We start from the raw sequence: 20,794 nt of genomic DNA, 5'->3' as shown, positions 1-20,794 counted from the left end.
ATATTCATGATATATCAAATACTCATAACTTTAACACGTTAAAAGACCAAGCGTTACGATCATGTCTGAAAATAAAACAAGTTTTATTTGTTGCGCAACGTTATGATTTGAAATAATTCGTTTAAATTGAATAAATAAATAAAAGTTTATTTAATATAAGAAACCGAAAGTTGTCTTTCCCCCTTTTAACCGTTTATTCATTTTTGAATGCAGTTTCCTTGGCCTGATGTGTTAATGAGGGCGTGGCTAACAGCCATCAGCCAATGGTGGCACTCAGACCATGTTCTGATGTTTGATTGACAGCTCATTAACATGTCGCGTCAAGGAAAAATAAATACCGCGATACATTCAAAAATTACTAAACGGTTAAAAGAAACACTTTCAGTTTCGCATTTCCTTTAACATTTTATTTATTCCCGCCAACATTCGTTTTAATTATTTATCTCCTCACACATTTAATTATCAATATATTTATTTATTCAGGAATATGTGGATTTATTGCACTATTTTACATATACACATGTAGAAATGTGTGGATTTTTTGGCGTATTTATTAGTTTTTGCAGGTTTCGTCCTCTACACTTTCAGTGCTTGAGCTATAATGAGTAGGGGAAAAAAAATCTATGTAACGGAATGAAAAACAAACTGATATTTTGACAAATGTGATCTTCATACAATAAACTATAAAATCTAATAAAAGGTAAACCTAAAAGTAAACCTAACTTAAAACTATAAGGCCTGTTTTAGTTCAATCAAGCCGTAGTTTAATCAGGATATTTAATGATCTTTAATAAACGAGCTGTAGAAACATCACTGTGTGCATTTGTCCAAATATTGCACTTTACCTTCAGTTTCAGTCCAAAGGTCTTGAGAAAGTCCAGCAATACGACACAACTGACATGGTCATTACAGTTTAATATTTATTTTCAAAAGGTTCTTAATAAAATAGAAATTAACAAATTCAAAACCCAAAAAAACAAACATTTAAAATCACAAACTACTGAACACAGTAAATGAGCGGCGAGCGTGAAACTGATAAAGAGAAGCTGAGCGCTGGTTCCCACCGCAGGAGCTCAGACCACTCAGACATGGCCAGTTCTTCACTAAGAGGAGAAGCAGAGAGAGGGATGAGGATGAGGAAGAGGAAGAAGAGCCACAGCAGAACCGCTTCAGCTCATCCGCAGAACCACAGTGTTAAATCTCTCAGATCTCTCTCTCTCAGGACATCTCCGCTTCATCCATCTTCATCATCTTCTTCGGGGTTCCTGAGAACGAGTCCTGCAACACAACATTGGAGATTAACTCCTAAAAACACTACTTAAATATACAGTTCTTTCTCCGCAATTTGCTATTTAAAATGCGATTTTTTTTAACAAATGAAAAGTATGTGTATATATATTATAAAACAGTGCGCTTTATTAGTAGTCATATTAATATATATTATTATTATTGCTAAATTTCTTATTTTGTTCAATTTTATTATAATATTGTTATATTTATTCTTAAATACTCTAGTTTTAATAATGTTATTGTAATGGTAATATTTATATTTTACAACAAATCTGCAGGGTTAGCGATTAACATGCAGACAGCCCATGGCTAAAAATCATTAGAAATGTCTAATAAAATATATATTTAAAAAAACAGCCTTTACACTTTCATAAAGTCCACAAGCCAAAGTGCGGATTGATTTCGTGCAGCTCTAGGTTGAGAGAGAAATATATCACTGTTGTACAGTAGAATTTAGCTACAGTTCAATGTCATTGATAATTTTATTATTATTAAAACTTTATTTTAAGGAATAAATCACAATTTCTCTCCCATGTTTTCATTTTAACAGTAAAGCTGTTATTTAGCACTTTGTTGGACAAAAGATTAATTTCATATGATTAAAAGATAAATTCATGTGTTATGCCTTTACTTGATTGCCAGAAAGATTAAAACAGAGTTTCTGTGGGAGCACCTCTTAGAAATGACTAAATTAATTAGACATGCTTTTTGATTATCAATTTGATTAAACAATTCAAATGGAATCCAGAAAACACAGAATTTAGTAAAGATAAAACAAAAACGCTTTTTTATAATTTTTTGATAAACTTAATAAATGTTTGTTTTTTGGTCATGATTTTCAATTAATTAGACATGCTTCCTGATTACTAAAATTAAATGTAACCATTAAAATGGAGTCCAAAAAATATTTTAATTTCTTAAAATGGAAAAAACAGAATTTGTAAAAATAAAACCCATCATGATGAAGTAAAACCAGAGCAGCTTTCTGCGTTTAGTGTGTGTCATGTTTGACTATTGTACATCTGAGGGTCAGAATATCCCAGCTCGACCTGAGCGGTTCACGTGCAGTTAATCTGTCACACACTTATCAGAGTCAAAACTTTAAAAAACTAAATCATTATTCTGAAGCAATATTCTCACCAGTGTTCAATCAGCTTTCACATATTTAAATCTGCATATTTGTGATATTTTTACCTTTTATAAAGGGCATTTTTTTCTATAATCTTATTAAATATATGATATGCTCCAGCTTTCATTTTATATTCTTACATTTAATAAATTAAATTAGAAGACACTATAGGGCTGTTACCAATCAAATTAAATAATTTATACTAAAAAAATTACAACTGCATTAAATTATGTTATGAGATTGTTTTAAATATGTTTGAATGTTATGAGATTGTTTTAAATATGTTTGAATATACCAATAAGAAATGAGCGAGTCATTGAATAATTAATTCAAACGCTGAATCATTCACTAACACACACTGATGCTGTGAGATGGGTTATGGTTCTGCTGTGGTCTTTGTTTGGAAATATTTTCGCAGCTGATATCAAACAAAAACAGTGAATATTGCATCTAAAATGTAAGTGACCTAAAGTTAATGAATAGTTTATGGATCTGTCATATGAGATCAGTGTCATGTTCAGTGGTGATGGTGTTCAGGAAAACAGCACTCTTGCTAATGTGATGTTGCTTAACTGTATCATATGTTATAAATATAAAAACTCCACAATTAGTGATTTTAACCGTGTATATTAACTGAGGTTCTCATTGGTTGTGATTTCTCCTCGAGCGTCAACAGCGCCGCCTTACCGTCAGTTCATTACATTATCCACTGTCGATCGCCACTTACACTAGTGAATGCAGAATTATTGTTGCATTTTGGTGATTCACTAGTTATTTTTTGACGTTTTAATCAGTGTGTCCGGTCAGGCAAGTAAAATTCTCGTTAATGTCGAATGCTGTACGCTATAATATAATGAGGTTTACACACAATTCTATTACCGCCAATTTTTACGATGCAAAAAAAGTGAACTCCAGGGGCCTGTACCATGATGGTAGTTTAACAAACTCAGGGTTACAGGATTAGTTGAGTTGACAAGACCAAACCAATCTATTCAGTCTTTGTTGGTCCCATGATGCTGATCATCAGCTTTCTCTGTCAACTCAGGCTTTGATCCTGAGTTTAGCTGTGACATCAGCAGTGAACAGCCAATCACAGGCTGTGGATCAGTCAAACTGATTCACTTCTCGCGGGAGAAGCAGCGAAATTCACTTCACTCTTCTGCAGAATAGATTGAAAAATATTAAGAATTTAAACAAATTTACACAGTAGAAAAGAGCTGTCGAGGACAACTTTAAGAAAAATCTTACTTAGTCAGTGCAATAAACGTTATGAAGTTAGTTTAGTTGATATATAGAGAGAATTGAACATTTAAACTCACATGTAGTCATTTGTATAGCTTTATTTATTGATTTTAAAGCTTATTTGTATGACCTTTATATAGGCTATTTATATTAATTTTAACTATGTGCCTATTAATGATTGATTAACTAAAATTATACATGTGTAATTGATTACGGGTATAATAATTACTTAAATGATATCCAAGTCATTCAAAATTATTATTATTATAATAAATAAGCATTGTTAAAAGCCGGACACTTTAGTCTTTAAAAACCATTTGCTATGTAGTGACCTTTAATTTGGCATAGAAACAGGGGGCGTGGCTTTATTGCATCAGAGGCGTGTCACTTTGCTCACAGCTGATTGGTCTAATTTCAGTTTGAGATCTCTTATCCAGAACATGACCTGCCCTGGAGCAGGTTAGCCGTGGAGGGTAAGTTACTATGGAGATGAACACTAAAGCCAAACCACTTTAATGGTACCTAAAACCCAGGATTGGCACAAACTAAGCTTAAACATATGTGGCTAGCAGCTAAACCGGCTTCATGGTACAGCCCCTGGTGAGGCTGATGTGGTTTCCTGTGAATTGTGAAGTTACCTCAGTCAGAGGCAGTGATGGCGCAGTGGTTGTGGGACTCTGGGATTCAGTCTCCGCCGAACACTCCACATCAAACTCAAAGTCCATGATCTCCCCCAGGTCGATCTCCTCTCTGGAACACACACACACACACACACACACACACACACACACACACACACACACACACACACACACACACACACACACACACACACACACACACACACACACACACACACACACACACACACACACACACACACACACACACACACACACACACACACACACACACACACACACACACACACACACACACACACACACACACACACACACACACACACACACACACACACACACACACACACACACACACACACACACACACACACACACACACACACACACACACACACACACACACACACACACACACACACACACACACACACACACACACACACACACACACACACACACACACACACACACACACACACACACACACACACACACACACACACACACACACACACACACACACACACACACACACACACACACACACACACACACACACACACACACACACACACACACACACACACACACACACACACACACACACACACACACACACACACACACACACACACACACACACACACACACACACACACACACACACACACACACACACACACACACACACACACACACACACACACACACACACACACACACACACACACACACACACACACACACAGAGCATGAACACTGGGGCCGAGATCAGAGTGTGTGTGTGTGTGTGTGTGTGTGTGTAAGCTCACATCTGCTGCAGGCCGCTGCCCTCTTCAGCCGGAGGATCAGACAGTGTGTGTGTGTGTGTGTGTGTGTGTGTGTGTGTGTGTGTGTAAGCTCACATCTGCTGCAGGCTGCCCTCTTCAGCCGGAGGATCCCAGGCGTGCAGCTTGACCCGCCACAGCTTGATCTGCTGGTCCCAGGAGCGCCGGCTGTACTTCTTGAACTTGTTGGGAGTCTTGGGATGAACCCCCTGCTGTCTCAGGTGCCTATAATATCAGCAAACCCGTCTTAAAGGGTTAGTTACCTTTTAAATCAACTTCTGCTGATCATTTACTCTCCCCCATGTCATCCAAGATGTCCATGTCTTTCCTTCTGCAGTCGAAAAGAAATGAAGGTTTTTGATGAAAACATTCCAGGGTTTTTCTCCATATAATGGACTTCAATGGGCTCCAAACGGGTCAAATGACAGTTTCAGTGCAGCTTTAAACGACCCCAGATGATGAATAAGGGTCTGATCTAGACAAACCATCAGTTTCTGAGTGAAACCCAGCAGTATTTATGCTATTATTTTACCTCTTATCAGACGAACGTGATCATCTCTGAGCCATAACTTCCGCTAAGTGAGGTCAAAATACGAGCGTGGTCATAGATATAGCGATAGTAGATGCCTCATTCTACTGATCCGTGCAGGCGCTAATGAGGCATCTACGTATACATCTATGACCACGCTCGTATTTTGACCTCACTTAGCGGAAGTTATGGCTCAGAGATGATCACGTTCGTCTGATAAGAGGTAAAATAATAGCATAAATACTGCTGGGTTTCACTAGATCAGACCCTTATTCATCATCTGGTGTCGTTTAAAGCTGCACTGAAACTGTCATTTGGACCTTGAACCGTTTGGAGCCCATTGAAGTCCATTATATGGAGAACAACCCTGGAATGTTTTCATCAAAAACTTTCGACTGCAGAAAGACATGGACATCTTGGATGACATGAGGGAGAGTAAATGATCAGCAGAAGTTGATTTAAAAGTGAACTAATCCTTTAAGACGGTCCCAGAGGTCATAGCAGATTCACATTTAGACACAAGGTGAGCTGACGCACTTGGGAATCTCCTTGATGTAGCGGTCATAGGCCAGCGTGTTCTTCCCGTAGTTGATCTGCTTCTGTCTCCGCACGAGTATGGCCTCGTCCGTCTCCATGTCTCCTTTAGCCGGAGAGTCTCTGGAGTCTCGAGAGTCTCTGGAGTCTGAACTGAGGGAAAGAGAAAAGCGGACGACTCAAGTCAAGACGGACACAGCACACGTTTAGTGCTCTGACCTCCACAAGCTGAACACTAGAAGCCAACCGGAGAACAGCTACACCTCAAAGAAGGCGGAGCCTCGGAGACACACCCACCCATTACATCATCACCATGAACCAGGCCTTTACCAGCCGGAGCAACACTGTTCCGGAAAGTTCACTTTGGCAAGCGGTTTCAAACTCCCGAAACTAACTTCATTATGGCCTGACTTTCACTCAAAATGACGTCACACCCGTTCGTTCTTCAGATTAGCTTGAAGTACATCGGGGCCTTAAAGGGACAGTTCACCCAAAAATGTAAATTCTGTCATTAATTCCGCTCCCTCAAATCGAGGCAAAAATGGCGCCATCGCGGCGTGGGCAGTAGTGCACGTTGAAAGTGCCAGTGTTCATTTCATTGATTAATCATTTTCGTCAACGAAATCAATCAGTCAATAACACACATTTATGCCAGACCAGTGTTTATGAACTAATGCTGATGAATAATGACAGTGTTTACTTTACCATGTTTATATAGTAATGTGTTTTAGACGGTTGTAACAATGCATATTTGATCTCCTCATCTGAACTTGAATGAGCTCCTGCAACTGCAATAAAGGCGCAGACATTTCAAAATAAGAGTCCTGGTGTATTTCCAGCTTGTTTGTAATTAAAAGTCACGCATTATATATTCGCTTTTGGTTACCAGTAAACTGTATTTAATTTAATTCCCATTTAATTCATAGTCAGGAGGACAGACCAGTATTTGACACATATTCAATAAAGTATCAGGGTTATAATAGTTCACTAAAACCATTAAAAAAACTTCATTACTTGAAATTAAATGTTAACTGAAATTAATAAAATAAATAAACACATTTATTTGAAGCTTTAGCTTAACCTGATATACTGACTTAAACAGAAATACAAAGTTATAAAAACTATAGAGATGTTTTTAAAAACAGACAAAAAAGTGAATTGAGCTCTTTCGTGTATTTTAATGTCAAAAACAAAATGTTAAAATGTCAGTTCAAGTGCAGTCGGTTATGTAATGCTTAAATGCTTAATGTATTACAACTGAACTAAACTCATTCGATTTTAGGAGACTAAAACTAAATCAGGTGACTAAAACTAAATCAAAATTTGCTGTCAAAATTAACACTGTGTAGCGCGCACTCCTTCCCAAACGGACCAGGCTTTTTAACGCGCTGTTTAACTATTGTTTGAAACGACAGAGGGCGGAACCGGAGTTTGATACACTGCCCAGAACTATTATGAAGCCCCGAGAATACTTTGTGCGCAAAAACAAAACTTTATTCAACAATCTCTACTCTTCTGTGTCTCTCCAACACAATTCACGCAAGCAACGCATGTGATCATGTGATCGTGCTCGGCCAATAGTGAGCCGGCGTTCTGCTGTAGAACCCGGAAGCTCTGCACTGTGAGCGGGAAGAGATTGTTGAATAAAGTCGTTATTTCTGTATTCTCGTGGCGTCATAACATGACGGCTGAACCACTGGAGTCACATGACTATATTAATGATGTCTTTACTGCCTTTCTGAGCCTTGACAGTGTTCATTACATCTATGGAGCGGTCAGAGCTCTCAGATCTCATCAGAAATATCTTCATTTGTGTCTGAAGATGAACGAAGGTCGTACGGGTTTGGAACGACATGAGTGAGGAATTCATCCGTCACTGGGAGTTTGATTGACAGGCGATCTGACCAATCATAATCCGCCATTCCCCGAATCCACCATTTTGTCTGACGAAGCAGTCAACAGAGTTCGTAGATTAACGTCGGTGGACCTGAACTTGAAAAACAGTGTGTACTGACGTGTCTCCGCACCCGAAACAACATTCATTCATGTTTATTTGATGCTATAAGTTAACTAGAAGGAAGAGTTATTTATAATATAGTTATCATTCTTGGTGTGAAATCTACATTTAATCGGCTAGCAGAAAGTATTTTAACATGAGTAAGTCACACCAGAAAATGATAATCACAAACCTTCCAGATGAGATTTTCCTGTCTCTTTGAGGAAAGTCCACTGTAAGAATCCTCCTCCTGTATCTGAATAAGAGAAAGCACCAGTTAAACGCTCATCAGCGCCATTAATACACTCATGGAGAAACCTGCTGATTTGATCAAACATAATGAAGAGAGGCGGCTGACCGATGCATATCCCGCTGGATGTTTGAGCGCATCTCGTGTGCCTCCACCTGATCGCCCCAGTTCCTCACTCTGGACACCGGCCCGTCGCTCTCGGGGGTCCTGCACACACACCACTACACACTCACAAACTACACACATGTGTTCCAGAGACGGCTGTGCTGGCGGATCCAAATGCACTTAAAGGGTTAGTTCACCCAAAAATGTAATTTCAGTCATTAATTCCTCACCCTTATGTGGTTGGACACCCGTCAGACCTCCGTTCATCTTCAGACACAAATGAAGATATTTTAGTGTAAATCTGATGCTGAGAAAGGCTTCAGATAGGCCTCCATTGGCATTCAGTACATTTACACTCACAAGACCCATAAAAGGCACTAAAAACGTCGTTACAAAGTCCATCTCACCACAGTGACTCTACAATAATCTTACGATACGACGACAATAGTTTTTGTGCGCAAAAAAAATCTAAATAACGCCTTTAGTTAAACTTTTCTTGTCTTCCGTGTGTGTCTCCACGACGCATGCGTGAGAATATGAGCAGATCCGGCGTTCGGGAATCCATGAAATGCCACTTTAGCCCGATTTTGAGAACTACACCGAGACCTAAAGCACGATCAATGTAGATCAACAGCTGAGATACGCGCGTCTTCCTCTGCTTGTAGACAAATGTCTTCTGGGTCAAGTGTCCGAACGCCGGATCTGCTCATATTCTCACGCATGCGTCGTGGAGACACACACGGAAGACAAGAACAAGCTGGATAAAGGTGTTATTTATAGGGTTGGTTATCGTTTGGGTTTTTTTCGATTCCGGTGCCAAACCGATACTTTTAAAACGGTTCCGGTGCCTAAACGGTGCCTGAACCGATACTTTTTTTTTTTAAAAGGCCACAAAACGAGGTGGATGACATTAAATGGCTTTTTATTTATTTATTTTTTATTTAAATTTAACCATTTATTAAAAGTTCAATGTATACTTAAATGTATGAATATAAATAAATACAAAACACAATTTACTTATTTACAAATTATAATTGACTTATTTACAAATTCACAGTAAAACCTAAGCCACCTAACCCAACTACAACAAGCCTAATATAACTCTTAATTACAATAATAACAGCAGTTAGCCTAGTCTGTATTCTTGCTCTGCTACAAACCAGCTTCGAGCTTCAGCTCTTTTTTGAAATATGATCATATTCTCTGGCTAAATATTTTAGAACGCATCGTCTTAATGTTTCCATGGCGACGCGTCATGTTTCTCACATGACAACAGCGGCCGCAATAGCGCTGCCAGCTCAGCTGTATCGGGTTTATTTCGTTTTTTCTTTTTATTCAAAATATTCACAAACTTCTTAACTGTGTCACGAACTATCTGATGTTCAAATGTGTGAGTGAATGTGTGTTAGTTGATCTATAAAGCGCAATGGGCGGCGCCATGTTAGTTTGTGCCTCAGAATCGGATCTGTCGGATTTACAACACTTGAGTTCATTCTCGTCTCACGAAATACATGAAAGTAAGTGACCAGTGAACTGGAAGAAGAATAGAGTAAACGATATAGCTACTATATAATGTGCATTTATCTGATGTGAATAAAACATGTAACGTTAGTCAAATTATAATCGTCTGAAAGGATTGTCATAGCCGCTTTCATAGACATCAGTGGGTGTTTTTTGCTAGTAGCCTAACTTATGAGCATTTAAATGTCTGAAACCTGGAATAAACATGATGTGGTTGAAAACACTGAATAGTTGTCATGAGATGTGGTTGAAAACACTGAATAGTTGTCATGAGATGTGGTTGAAAACACTGAATAGTTGTCATGAGATGTGGTTGAAAACACTGAATAGTTGTCATGAGATGTGGTTGAAAACACTGAATAGTTGTCATGAGATGTGGTTGAAAACACTGAATAGTTGTCATGAGATGTGGTTGAAAACACTGAATAGTTGTCATGAGATGTGGTTGAAAACACTGAATAGTTGTCATGAGATGTGGTTGAAAACACTGAATAGTTGTCATGAGATGTGGTTGAAAACACTGAATAGTTGTCATGAGATGTGGTTGAAAACACTGAATAGTTGTCATGAGTTGTGATGTGACGAGCGCTGAGTGTCTGTCTCTGTCTCTGGCTCAGCCAAAGCACGCGAAAGCACGTTTGAATTTTGGCACCGAAATGAGGAACCGAAATCTGCGTTCTGATTCGGTCCGGTACATACTAGTTATATAAGTACCGGTGCCATATTGGAACCGGATTTCGGTACCCAACCCTAGTTATTTAGATTTTTTTTTGCGCACAAAAACTAGTCGTCGCATCGTAAAATTATTGTAGAGTCACTGTGGTGAGATGGACTTTGTAACGACGTTTTTAGTGCCTTTTATGGGTCTTGTGAGTGTAAATGTACTGAATGCCAATGGAGGCCTATCTGAGGCCTTTCAGAGCATCAGATTTACACTAAAATATCTTCATTTGTGTCTGAAGATGAACGGAGGTCTGACGGGTGTCCAACCACATGAGGGTGAGGAATTAATGACACAATTTACATTTTTGGGTGAACTAACCCTTTTATATCATCTGTGGAAGGCGTGGGGCCATAGAATATTCGTCCAATCGCTGCATTCGGTCTGAATAAAGTTCCTGCTATGCAGATTTAGTCAGAGGTCAGTCACCGAGCAAACGAAACCGCCCTTTACAGTTCCTCCAGAACCAAAACAACCAACTCACGCATCTCACATATTTGAGTAATCATCATAAATTATGTATCATTTGAAAGCTTACAAACTCAACTCATCTTGTGAAAGCGTTGCATTACCATGGAAACAGTACTCTAAATAATCTTAGCGGACTCATCATATTACACAAATTTATATTTTAGCTACTTTATAAATCAAAACCTTTCTAATGTTGACATTAATTTTAGTTAAAGTTTTAGAAATTCTGTTGTTTTTTGTTAATTTTACAAATGTCCCAATTTTTATTTCTGTTTTAGTTTGGTACATCAGGTTAATGAAGTAAACGAAAATGCAAAATACTTATGACATGTTTTTATAGTTTTAGTTTGTAAACTATAATAACACTGATACGAGTAACATCTATACATTTAATAATATGCGTTGAATAATGTACTGTGTCTTTCCTTCCTGTGATGGGCGTCCCAGACAGAAGCTACTAGTAACGGGCGATATAAACGATACGAAATATTCAACAAAATTGAATTTTATTTATCTGCAACATTATGTTGCATTATTACAGTTTTGCACAATAAATGTTCTCAAAACTACATACGTTTCTTTCTTTAAGTAAAAAATGCATTCAGCAGTTTGGCTTTCCTTAGTTCTCCCTGTTCTGAAACGCTTCTATTATCATTTATATATCGTTATCGCAAGATGGATTTTAGGCCATATCGCCCATCCCTAGAAGCTACAGTAGTTTACTTTAAATTAAATTACAGTGTACCAAATTTGTTTATTTTATTTATAAACAAGCCCGAAATACACAAACCATCGCCACATTTACAACACAAACACACATTTATACACTTTAACCTCAGATGCTCGACTTCAGTGTTGTGCTTCTTCACGGCGTATGATGTCATCACGTCGGAAAGGTCACATGACGTATATGGAAGTGCCGAAAAACATCTCATGTTCTCCTCCAACTTTAAAATCGTCCAATTGTACCTTTATTTGTGTAAAGGGCGTTTAGTCTTTGCACGTTCGTTTTAACACTGGGTCGGCACTTCCACCTACGTCATGTGACCTTTCCGACGTGATGACATCATAGATACAAAAGTTGAGCATTTGAGGTTAAAAAGTGTGTGTTTGTGTTGTACATGTTGGGATGGTTTGTCTAGATCAGACTCGTCTGGGATTGGTCAGAGCCTCTGAAACTGCAGTGATTTGGACCTTCAACCATTGGTTCCCATTGAAGTCCATTATGAGCAGAAAAATCCTGGAATGTTTTCATCAAAAAACGTCATTTCTTTTCCACCGAAGAAAGAACGACATGAACATCTGGGATGAGAAACTAATCCTTTAAAGGGTTAAGTTGTTTATTGTAACATTACGCGCTTTGAGACATGAGGTGGTTTAGTGTTATATGAAGGAGGCGTGGCTTTGGGCGGAAGCAAAATTGCCTTCCCTATCTATAATGTGGCGTTCACACCGGACGCGATTCGCGCAAAGGTGGACGCTTGTACATTTTGAGTTTACTCGCGCGTGACATTCACTGCACAACAGACGTGATTCTCCTCATGGGCGGGGCTTCTGCCAGCAGCTCGTCTCGTTGAGAAATGGCTGACATGGGCTGTGTTTACATGTCTTTTTGTGTTAAAATCTACTGTTAATGTGTGACAAAACATAGTTTAAAGACTTTTTCAGTCGATAATGTAGTAGTTTAAAGCTCAAATATGTGGTTTATTTATATAAAGAGTGCCTATTTGAACATGTGATGTGGTGTGTGTGTGTGTGTGTGAGCTCCAGTGGATCAGCGGTGCTCATTAACCCGGTGAGATCAGCCTTTCCTCGGCCAGTCCTTCTGCCGTCTGCCGCTGGCTCTGATGCCTCTGTGGTGTCTCGAGCTATAATTCATCTTGTAACGGCCGATCTTTGGTCTATAATTTGTTCCCTGGCAAATCGTTTAGACTGAAGGCAAAGAGAAGTTTCATTACTTTATATTTTTAGGCTATAACTGTACGTTGCAGTTGTAACGTTAGCCGACTAGCGCTGACTTTGAATGTTTGACTGCATTGTTTGCTTTATTTCATGTGTAGCTTCTTATACCTTACGTATACTTTTGTATTATTGATCATACATAAACTTGCATTTAACAAAAAGAGACTGTGTTGTGTTTCATGTCATTTAATGTTATCACAGTGATAATCATATTGTCTGAACCAGATATTAATATACAGATTTTCTCATTGTTGTCACTACTAGAGCAAGCTCCTGATTGGTTAACGCGGCGCGAAATATCCGCCAAAGTTCAGATTTTTCAACTTTTCAAAACGCTCAATTCACGCCGCCTCAATCGCGCCGCAGAATGCCATTTCGCGTCTCTGCATTGACTTAACATGTAAATCACTCGTGCGAATCGCGTCCGGTGTGAACGCAGCATTAGACTGAGCATCAGCCGAACGCCAGGATGAGGTCAGAATCCCATTAGGGGTTCGAATATGAGACACTGAACATGGCAAGCATTTGAACACATATGCAGTTGACTCTCTTGAGAAAGCTGGGTTATGGACGCACCTCTCCGGCCTGCTCTGGGGACTTCTCTGATCTGGGACCAGCTCTTCTCCAGCGGGAGATTTCCTCAGGACCCCATCGGCTCCGCGCTTCCTACAGTGGGACCATCTCGAAGAGCCTTTGTTCCTGCAAAACAACACACGAGAAGCAGAAATTAACAAATCGGCACTAGGGTTGCAACGGTTTATCGCGATATTGATATGTACAGTTATCATCTCGTGAGCATTTGTTTATTGTTATACACCAGGGTTCTCACTCTTTTTCAGCAACCATTTTCCAGGACATTTTCAATTTTACTACGGCGGGAATAAAAGACAAGGATCATGCCAAATATTGCTTTGAGTCTTTAAAAGTCGTCCAGTTTATTGCCATTACTTAATCCAGCATTTTTCAGTATGAGCTCTTAATCATACATTATGACTATGGAAGCTTGTTTACACCACAGAATAGAAAGAAAAGGTAATTGTGACTTTTTATCTCGCTATTCGACTCTCACAATTGCGAGTTTACATATGTGATGTAAACGCGAATTATTTTGTCCTCAGAACTGGACTTTATAACTTGCAATTGCAGTTTAGATCTCACAATTCTGAGAAAAGTCGTCAGAATTGCAAGATATAAACTCGCAACTGCGCAAAAAAGTCAATTGTGAAGAAAAGGTCAGAATTGCCCTAATTTTCCATGTGTTTTCCAGGACTGGAAAATTTGTCATCAATTTTCCAGGTTTTCCAGGACGAGTGGGAACCCTGATACACGGTTTTTGGGGGGAAAAATTTAAGCGGATCTATCCTGCGCTATTGCGCATATAAACTTTATTCCACACGACTGCTCAGACTCCACTCATACATGTACAGCTCAGAAAAAGCCAGAGGCTACAAATTCTAATCTCGATCCCCCGCCGAAAAATAGTTAAAATCTGCGTATGGGAATAATTTGGGTATCCGAAAAACGAACGCAGAGTTATCCTTGAAGATGGTTATCCAGTTAGCAAGAAATATGGACGAAGAGTGGCTGCAAAAGGAGGAAATGCGTTGAACATGTTCTCCCATATATGATTATTATAATAATAATAATAAACAGAGCAAAATAATAATGATTGTTTAACACCGTAAAACCGTGATATTTTCTGAGACTATTATCATACCCTAATTGGCACATTAACTAAACATTGCACATCCATAATTAATTTTTTTGTGTAAATAATGAATTCATACACATTTGGACACATCTGTTATATTATAAAAACTTTTAAGCACCAATAAAAGCAACTTATTAACCCAAATGTTAATGCTAGCTTTTGTTTTTTAGGCGCCACGATCAATATTCCACTGTCAACACTTTATATCGAGATACTCAACACAATATAAATGATTTAAACCTCCCCATTGATAGAGGGAATGTGTGTTTAATGAATACTATAGTGAAACCCTGATGTTCTGATGGCGCCAAAGGCTCATTTACACCCAAACCGAGGCGGGAGATCTTCACACCTCCTCCTTTAGCTCAATAAAGGTGTCGAGTGTTGGAAGAGTTAGAGATATGTGGGAAAAAAACCTGGAAGAAGCTCAAAGGACTGCAAAACGCAAGCAAAAGAGCGCCAAGACAATAGCGCAGAGTCGAGCTATGCTAGCAAACCGCGCAGCTATAAACCCATTCACCTGAACAGTAAAGAGAAACTAGCATGTTTTGATATGTTTACCTGTTTTCGTCGTGTTTGTGGTCGTTCTCGCGTCTGTATCTCTGATGTTCGGACATTTCTTCAGCTGGAAATCAGACACTGCGCGCACACGAACTGCAGCCGGGTTTGGATTAAACCGCGCCAACGTCCCGCGGTGTACGTCAACATCCCGGTCACGTGACGCTCGAGGGGCGCGTCACACACAGACACGCCCACAACCGTCGATCCGCACCTCATCGGGATTGGTCATTTCCCTCAGTCTATTGTATATAGATCACATCCAGAGTTTAGCGCGTAAAATCGCGTAAGAGCTCCTTTTTTTCCGCTTTAGAAAGCTTTGGCGGGAATCCAAACACATAAAGCCCACAAAGGAATCTTTAAAATAGTGATTGATGGCCGTCTCTCGGGTTAACACTGGCCTGGTTTGGTCCCGGAAGAGTAATACGTCATGAGGGGGGTTGTTGTTTTTGCAGGACAGATGGAGATTTGTGTACCCTTCCCTCTCTCTTGACCTCCAAAAATATTGATAAGGTTTTCCCTGACTTTATTTGGAATAATAAACCACATAAATCGAAGATAAATGTTTGGGCTAACAAGATGTGAAGGGGGTGTGGTTTCCACGGGTTTTACAAAGTCTTCATTTGACTTTCTACAATTTAAGGCCTTACAAATGTGTTAAATTGGAGTAGAATGTCTTATAAATCAATATCATGGCATTAAATGCGGGCCCTTATGATTTCCTAACGGGTACGGAATCGCAGGAATTTACTGTATAATGCAGAATTACACTGAATTTGTCAAATTTTGGGTGAAAAGATCAAAAGGGCTCAACATTAAGTGTTTTTTTTTGAAGGGGCAAGTGAAGGAGAGTTTTAGATGCTTGATTAAAACATCAATAACAAAAAAATAACTATGAAATCAAAATGCGAGAATCTGCATTCATTTAGTGTATAGTGGCGATTGATAGTGGATAATAATATACACATTAATATACACTAGACATACATAAGTGAACATATTTGATGTATATGTTATGTGGTAATTTTTCCTTTTTATACAAGAAAAACGACTCCTGATGTGATCATCAGTTGCGATTTTTAGATCTATGGATAACCTCAATAATTGCTCTTTATGGTGCATCTATAGAAGGTCATAAATGTGAAAAATAAGGTCAGTTGTTGACTGGGATGGCAGTTGTCAGTCTCTTAAGAAGATATGTACATAAATCAGATCATGGAACAAATCTGAGCTGGTCATTTAGAGAATCATTCATCAGTATTAATGCTGGGAATATGAACTCTTATTAGATCTGTCTGATATGGCACTCATTTGGTTGTTCTAGTAAACACTTTTCTCCATTGCTCTCAGCTGAAAAAATGAAGATAAACAGCTTTCAATGGAAACGGTCATTCAATAATAAGGCAGATTTGAAATGGTATTATTCGGTCTGGAGCAGAACTGTTCTCGGCTCTGGGTGAAGCAGGAGATGTGGTTGTACATCAGTCTCACACTTCCCTATATACTATATTTCCTAAAAACAGTACGTGACAAAAGTACGTCTGAATTCACAGTACACTGTATTATTTCCAGGATCTCACAAGATATAATAGTAATATTTCACAGTAAATTACACTATCATTATCTTAAAATATATCAGTGCTATTGTTTTGTCTCAAGACACACACCAGTAATGTTTTTTTTTTAAATAAAAGCTACTTAAATGTTCTAATCCTGGCTTAATCTAAACCAATCTTTTTTTATTATTATTTACAATATGAATTAATGTAATTTAACAAATAGTGATAAAACAGAGGTAATGCTGATCGGTTCACCTCATCACATCTACACTGTAAAAAAATTATTATGATTTTTAACGGTAAAAGACTGTAAAAATGCTACGGTGAAAAACAGTTAATTGGTTAACAGAAAGTTTCAGTGACTAACCTTACATTTAATTTACAGTAAAATACTGTTAAATTTACAGTTTTTGGAAGTGAAAAATAACAAGTCATTGTGTAATTTACAGTGAAAAACCGTAAATTGACATTCCCAGAATTCATTTGATGTATTTTCAATGTCTTAGTTTGTTCTAATCAATTGTGTACATTAGGGTTTTATGTTACGTTTAATGTTGTTAAATTAATGTTTATTGCATTTTTTAAATTTCATATGTGTTTTACCATGATGGTGTTTAGTGTGTTTGTGTGAATGACACTGAGCTCTTCTATATATTAGTATTGTCCTCTTAAAAGCTGCTTGTGATGAGCTTTGATTGATCATATGACTCTCATCTCCACTGTGATTGATGGTTGTCAGCATTAAAGGTGCATAACAGATATGAGTATTTCAATATGGTAATTTGACATTATTTGAGTTAATGAAATAGGGTTTATACCGTAATTATTACATTATAAACCTTTAAATTATATGGTGCTGTCCCTAAACACCTAAAACGTTACGGCTGTATTTTTTACAGTAAAGTTCTGGCAACCACAGCTGCCGTTTTTTACCGTATATTTAATGGGGATTTTTTTACAGTGTAGTTCTTTACCTCTAAACATTGAAGGCTCTGCTCAGGAGTTTCAAGATAAATTAAATTTGGGGGTGATAACATAAATGTAAGATTTGACCCCCTGTCCACAGAAACATGTTACTGTTTTTTGTACTATCACGCATTGATTATTGCAATGGGGTCTCAGTCTACCTTTAATGAATCACTCCACATCCCTCAGTTAGAGTCACTGCTTCAGGTTTAGACGGATGTTAAAATGCTCATGCTGACCCACTCTAAAAACAATGGGCTATGGCACTAAACGCGGTTCTTGGCTCTTAATCATAGGAGAACCACTGTAAGTGCTGTATAGCTCCAGATCTTGGTGTTTCAGTGTTTGTTTGGGATGACTGAGGTCTATATAGCACCGCTACCACATACAGAACCTGTTAAGATCTGGTGCTATATAGCAGTGGTTCTCAACCTTTTTTCCTTGTCACATTTTTTCAGCCAAGTTCCCCCTAACCAGCGCAAAGCATTTTTGGTTTAAAAAAAAAAAAGACTGTGCCATCAGTGTCTGATTTATTAAACTTTGGAACAGATAAACGCATACAAAATTCAAACATTTGAAAAAACAACAACTATTTCGGACATTTTACATGATAATAATCCATGACTAAATTTATTGCAAATATTTCTCATCACTAAAATGTAGTAATTCAAACTAATGTAGTGAAAACAGTGATATAACCATTTAAAACTCCATAAATGTGCAAAACACTGCTCATTTGTAGTGGTCTCTCTTGAACTATTTGGAAATAAAAAGACATAGCTAAAAAAGGAAAGAAATAATGAACTTTATTATAAATGAAGATGTGTGCACATAAGAATAATGATCAACATTTCAAAAGATTTGCTGCAACCGCGCCTCCATCGCTGAGCCACGTGATTGACAGCTGAAGCCAGGCTGCATATGATAGGTCAGACCATACTGGTGTTGGGGGAGACTCTGGGGTTTTAGGATAATGAAATTTAATAGCCTACTGAATATTAAATTAATTTTGTTTGACTTAAATCAGGGATGCCAACGGGTGAGCGGTACAAAAGGTGAGAACATTGGGTGGATTGAGAAAACATTCTCTGAGCTTTAAAAATATATATATATTTATTTTTCATGCTCATAGACACTATTAAGTATCTTTGCTTCTGCCTGATAACTGTAAGAGGTAAAACGTTTTTGTGTTGGGCAAAACAACGCTTTATAAAACACACAAGAGGATTCAACAGATGTGGGAACTGAACACATACAACAAAAACAAGACGACAACAACCAGATAAAATGCATGTAGGAAATCATCTTAGCTTCTTTATTAACACTCAAAACTGAAAACTGAAGATCCCACTGTTATCAATATGGGATATATTGTACACTGTTAAACCCTGTATCTGTGTGGCGTCTGGCTGTGTCTGTTGCTCCAGCAGATTTAATATTGTGCCTAATTTATGGTCACACAAGACACATTTATTTTCATTTTTTTATTTTATTTATTTATTACCTTGTAATATCACTTCACAAAACGAGAGAGAGAAAAAAAGTGATCAGCTTGAACATATATGAACATAACCCCAATATATTGGATTTTCATGATTTGCACTTCAGGTATTTATTTTGTCTTGTGCAAAGTAAAAACATTGGAAAAAACATTAACATGTCTGTATTTTCACACATTGCAATGCTCTTCTGGCTGGAGTCTCAATCCACCTTACATTACAGTCAGGTCAATATTTTGCAGCTTGGTTACACGCATGTGCGTTTATACATTAATGCTCGTAAAGCGCTTTGAGATGTACTTTTTAAAGGCGCTATATAAAAGATTGTGGTAACACTTTACAATAAGGCTCATTAGTTAACATGAACTAATAATGAACTGCACTTATAAAGCATTTATTTATTTTCGTTAATGTTAATTTCAACATTTATCAATAATGTATTCAAATCTCAACATTAGTTAACTGTCACTGTCACCGTTCCGCTGGCGGGACGCCTGGCACTGTTGTTTTTTAATACCTTTTTTCTTATCATATATTTGAGTAATTATCATAAATTCGGTATCATTCGAAAGCTTACAAACTCAAAATTCATCCTGTGAAAACCGTTTTGAAATTGGATGTCGCGTTACCATGGAAACGGTACTCTAAATGATTCTAGCGGGCTCCTCCCCCTAGTGGGCGGCGTCATGTTTCATATTACAACATTTATTTTAACTACTTTATAATCAAAAATCTTTTCTAATCTTGAAAAAACACATTGTCGGAAAGGTCCATATTTGGTGACCGTTTTGTGATGGATGTGATATTTGGACAGATATTTACAGGAAAATTAATAAAAAAAACGACACGACACCCGCTGGCTGTTTTTGGTACAGCGCCTAAACACAATCTCATTTGTGTGATATCAACTTCCAATTTAGAACACAACTTGGTTAGACATATGGCTTTGATTTTATAGTAATTTTAGATTTAAAAATATTTTGTAAAATATATATTTTAAATAAAAAATATTTAGTACAGTATTTACAGCAAATTTAAACTTCCATAACTTTTTCATACTTTCATATTTTGAATTGCTTTCACTTCAGCAATAATCTGCCGAGTGTCTTCTTTAAAACGAGACCAAACTTAGGTCTATATTCCAAAAGCATTCTTGAAATACAGCCCTTTCATTTTGGATCGTGCAATTTCATGTGTATTCTCAGAAAGGGGGGTGACAGTTAACAATCTATGGTACGCAATATAATTCCAATAAGGAAAAAATGATTTGTGGGTTTTTT

At 37.8% G+C, this 20,794-nt stretch overlaps 1 protein-coding gene across 2 annotated transcripts; it reads right to left on the bottom strand.

Annotated features, from left to right (window-relative positions):
- Positions 1-67: 67 nt before the first annotated feature.
- Positions 68-15,638, bottom strand: slbp (stem-loop histone mRNA binding protein). 2 transcript variants are annotated; one of them, XM_079838541.1, is made up of 8 exons: positions 15,494-15,638; positions 13,798-13,920; positions 8,550-8,648; positions 8,385-8,447; positions 6,199-6,348; positions 5,211-5,357; positions 4,300-4,411; positions 68-1,278 (listed from the first exon to the last, which is right to left on the bottom strand). In XM_079838541.1, the coding sequence occupies exons 1-8, from the start codon at positions 15,547-15,549 to the stop codon at positions 1,219-1,221; spliced, it is 810 nt and encodes a 269-aa protein (XP_079694667.1). In that variant the 5' UTR covers positions 15,550-15,638; the 3' UTR covers positions 68-1,218. The 2 variants fall into 2 exon arrangements, with proteins under 2 accessions (XP_079694667.1, XP_079694666.1); XM_079838540.1 differs by lacking the exon at positions 68-1,278 and having other exon boundaries at positions 4,110-4,411.
- Between the last annotated feature and the right edge of the window lie 5,156 nt (positions 15,639-20,794).

The sequence above is a fragment of the Gobio gobio genome (genome assembly GCF_949357685.1).
Source record: "Gobio gobio genome assembly, chromosome: 16".
NCBI classification, from domain to species: domain Eukaryota; kingdom Metazoa; phylum Chordata; class Actinopteri; order Cypriniformes; family Gobionidae; genus Gobio; species Gobio gobio.
Note: the sequence above shows the minus strand (reverse complement) of the source record. Positions and strands in the feature narration are given on the sequence as shown.

Coding starts and splice junctions, on each gene's coding strand:
- slbp (XM_079838540.1), bottom strand. CDS start 15,549: ATGTCCGAACATCAGAGATACAGACGCGAGAACGACCACAAACACGAC. Junction 8,649..13,797: donor CCCCAGAGCAGGCCGGAGAG/GTGCGTCCATAA, acceptor GTGTGTGTGCAG/GACCCCCGAGAGCGACGGGC. Junction 6,349..8,384: donor AGGAAAATCTCATCTGGAAG/GTTTGTGATTAT, acceptor TCTTTCCCTCAG/TTCAGACTCCAGAGACTCTC.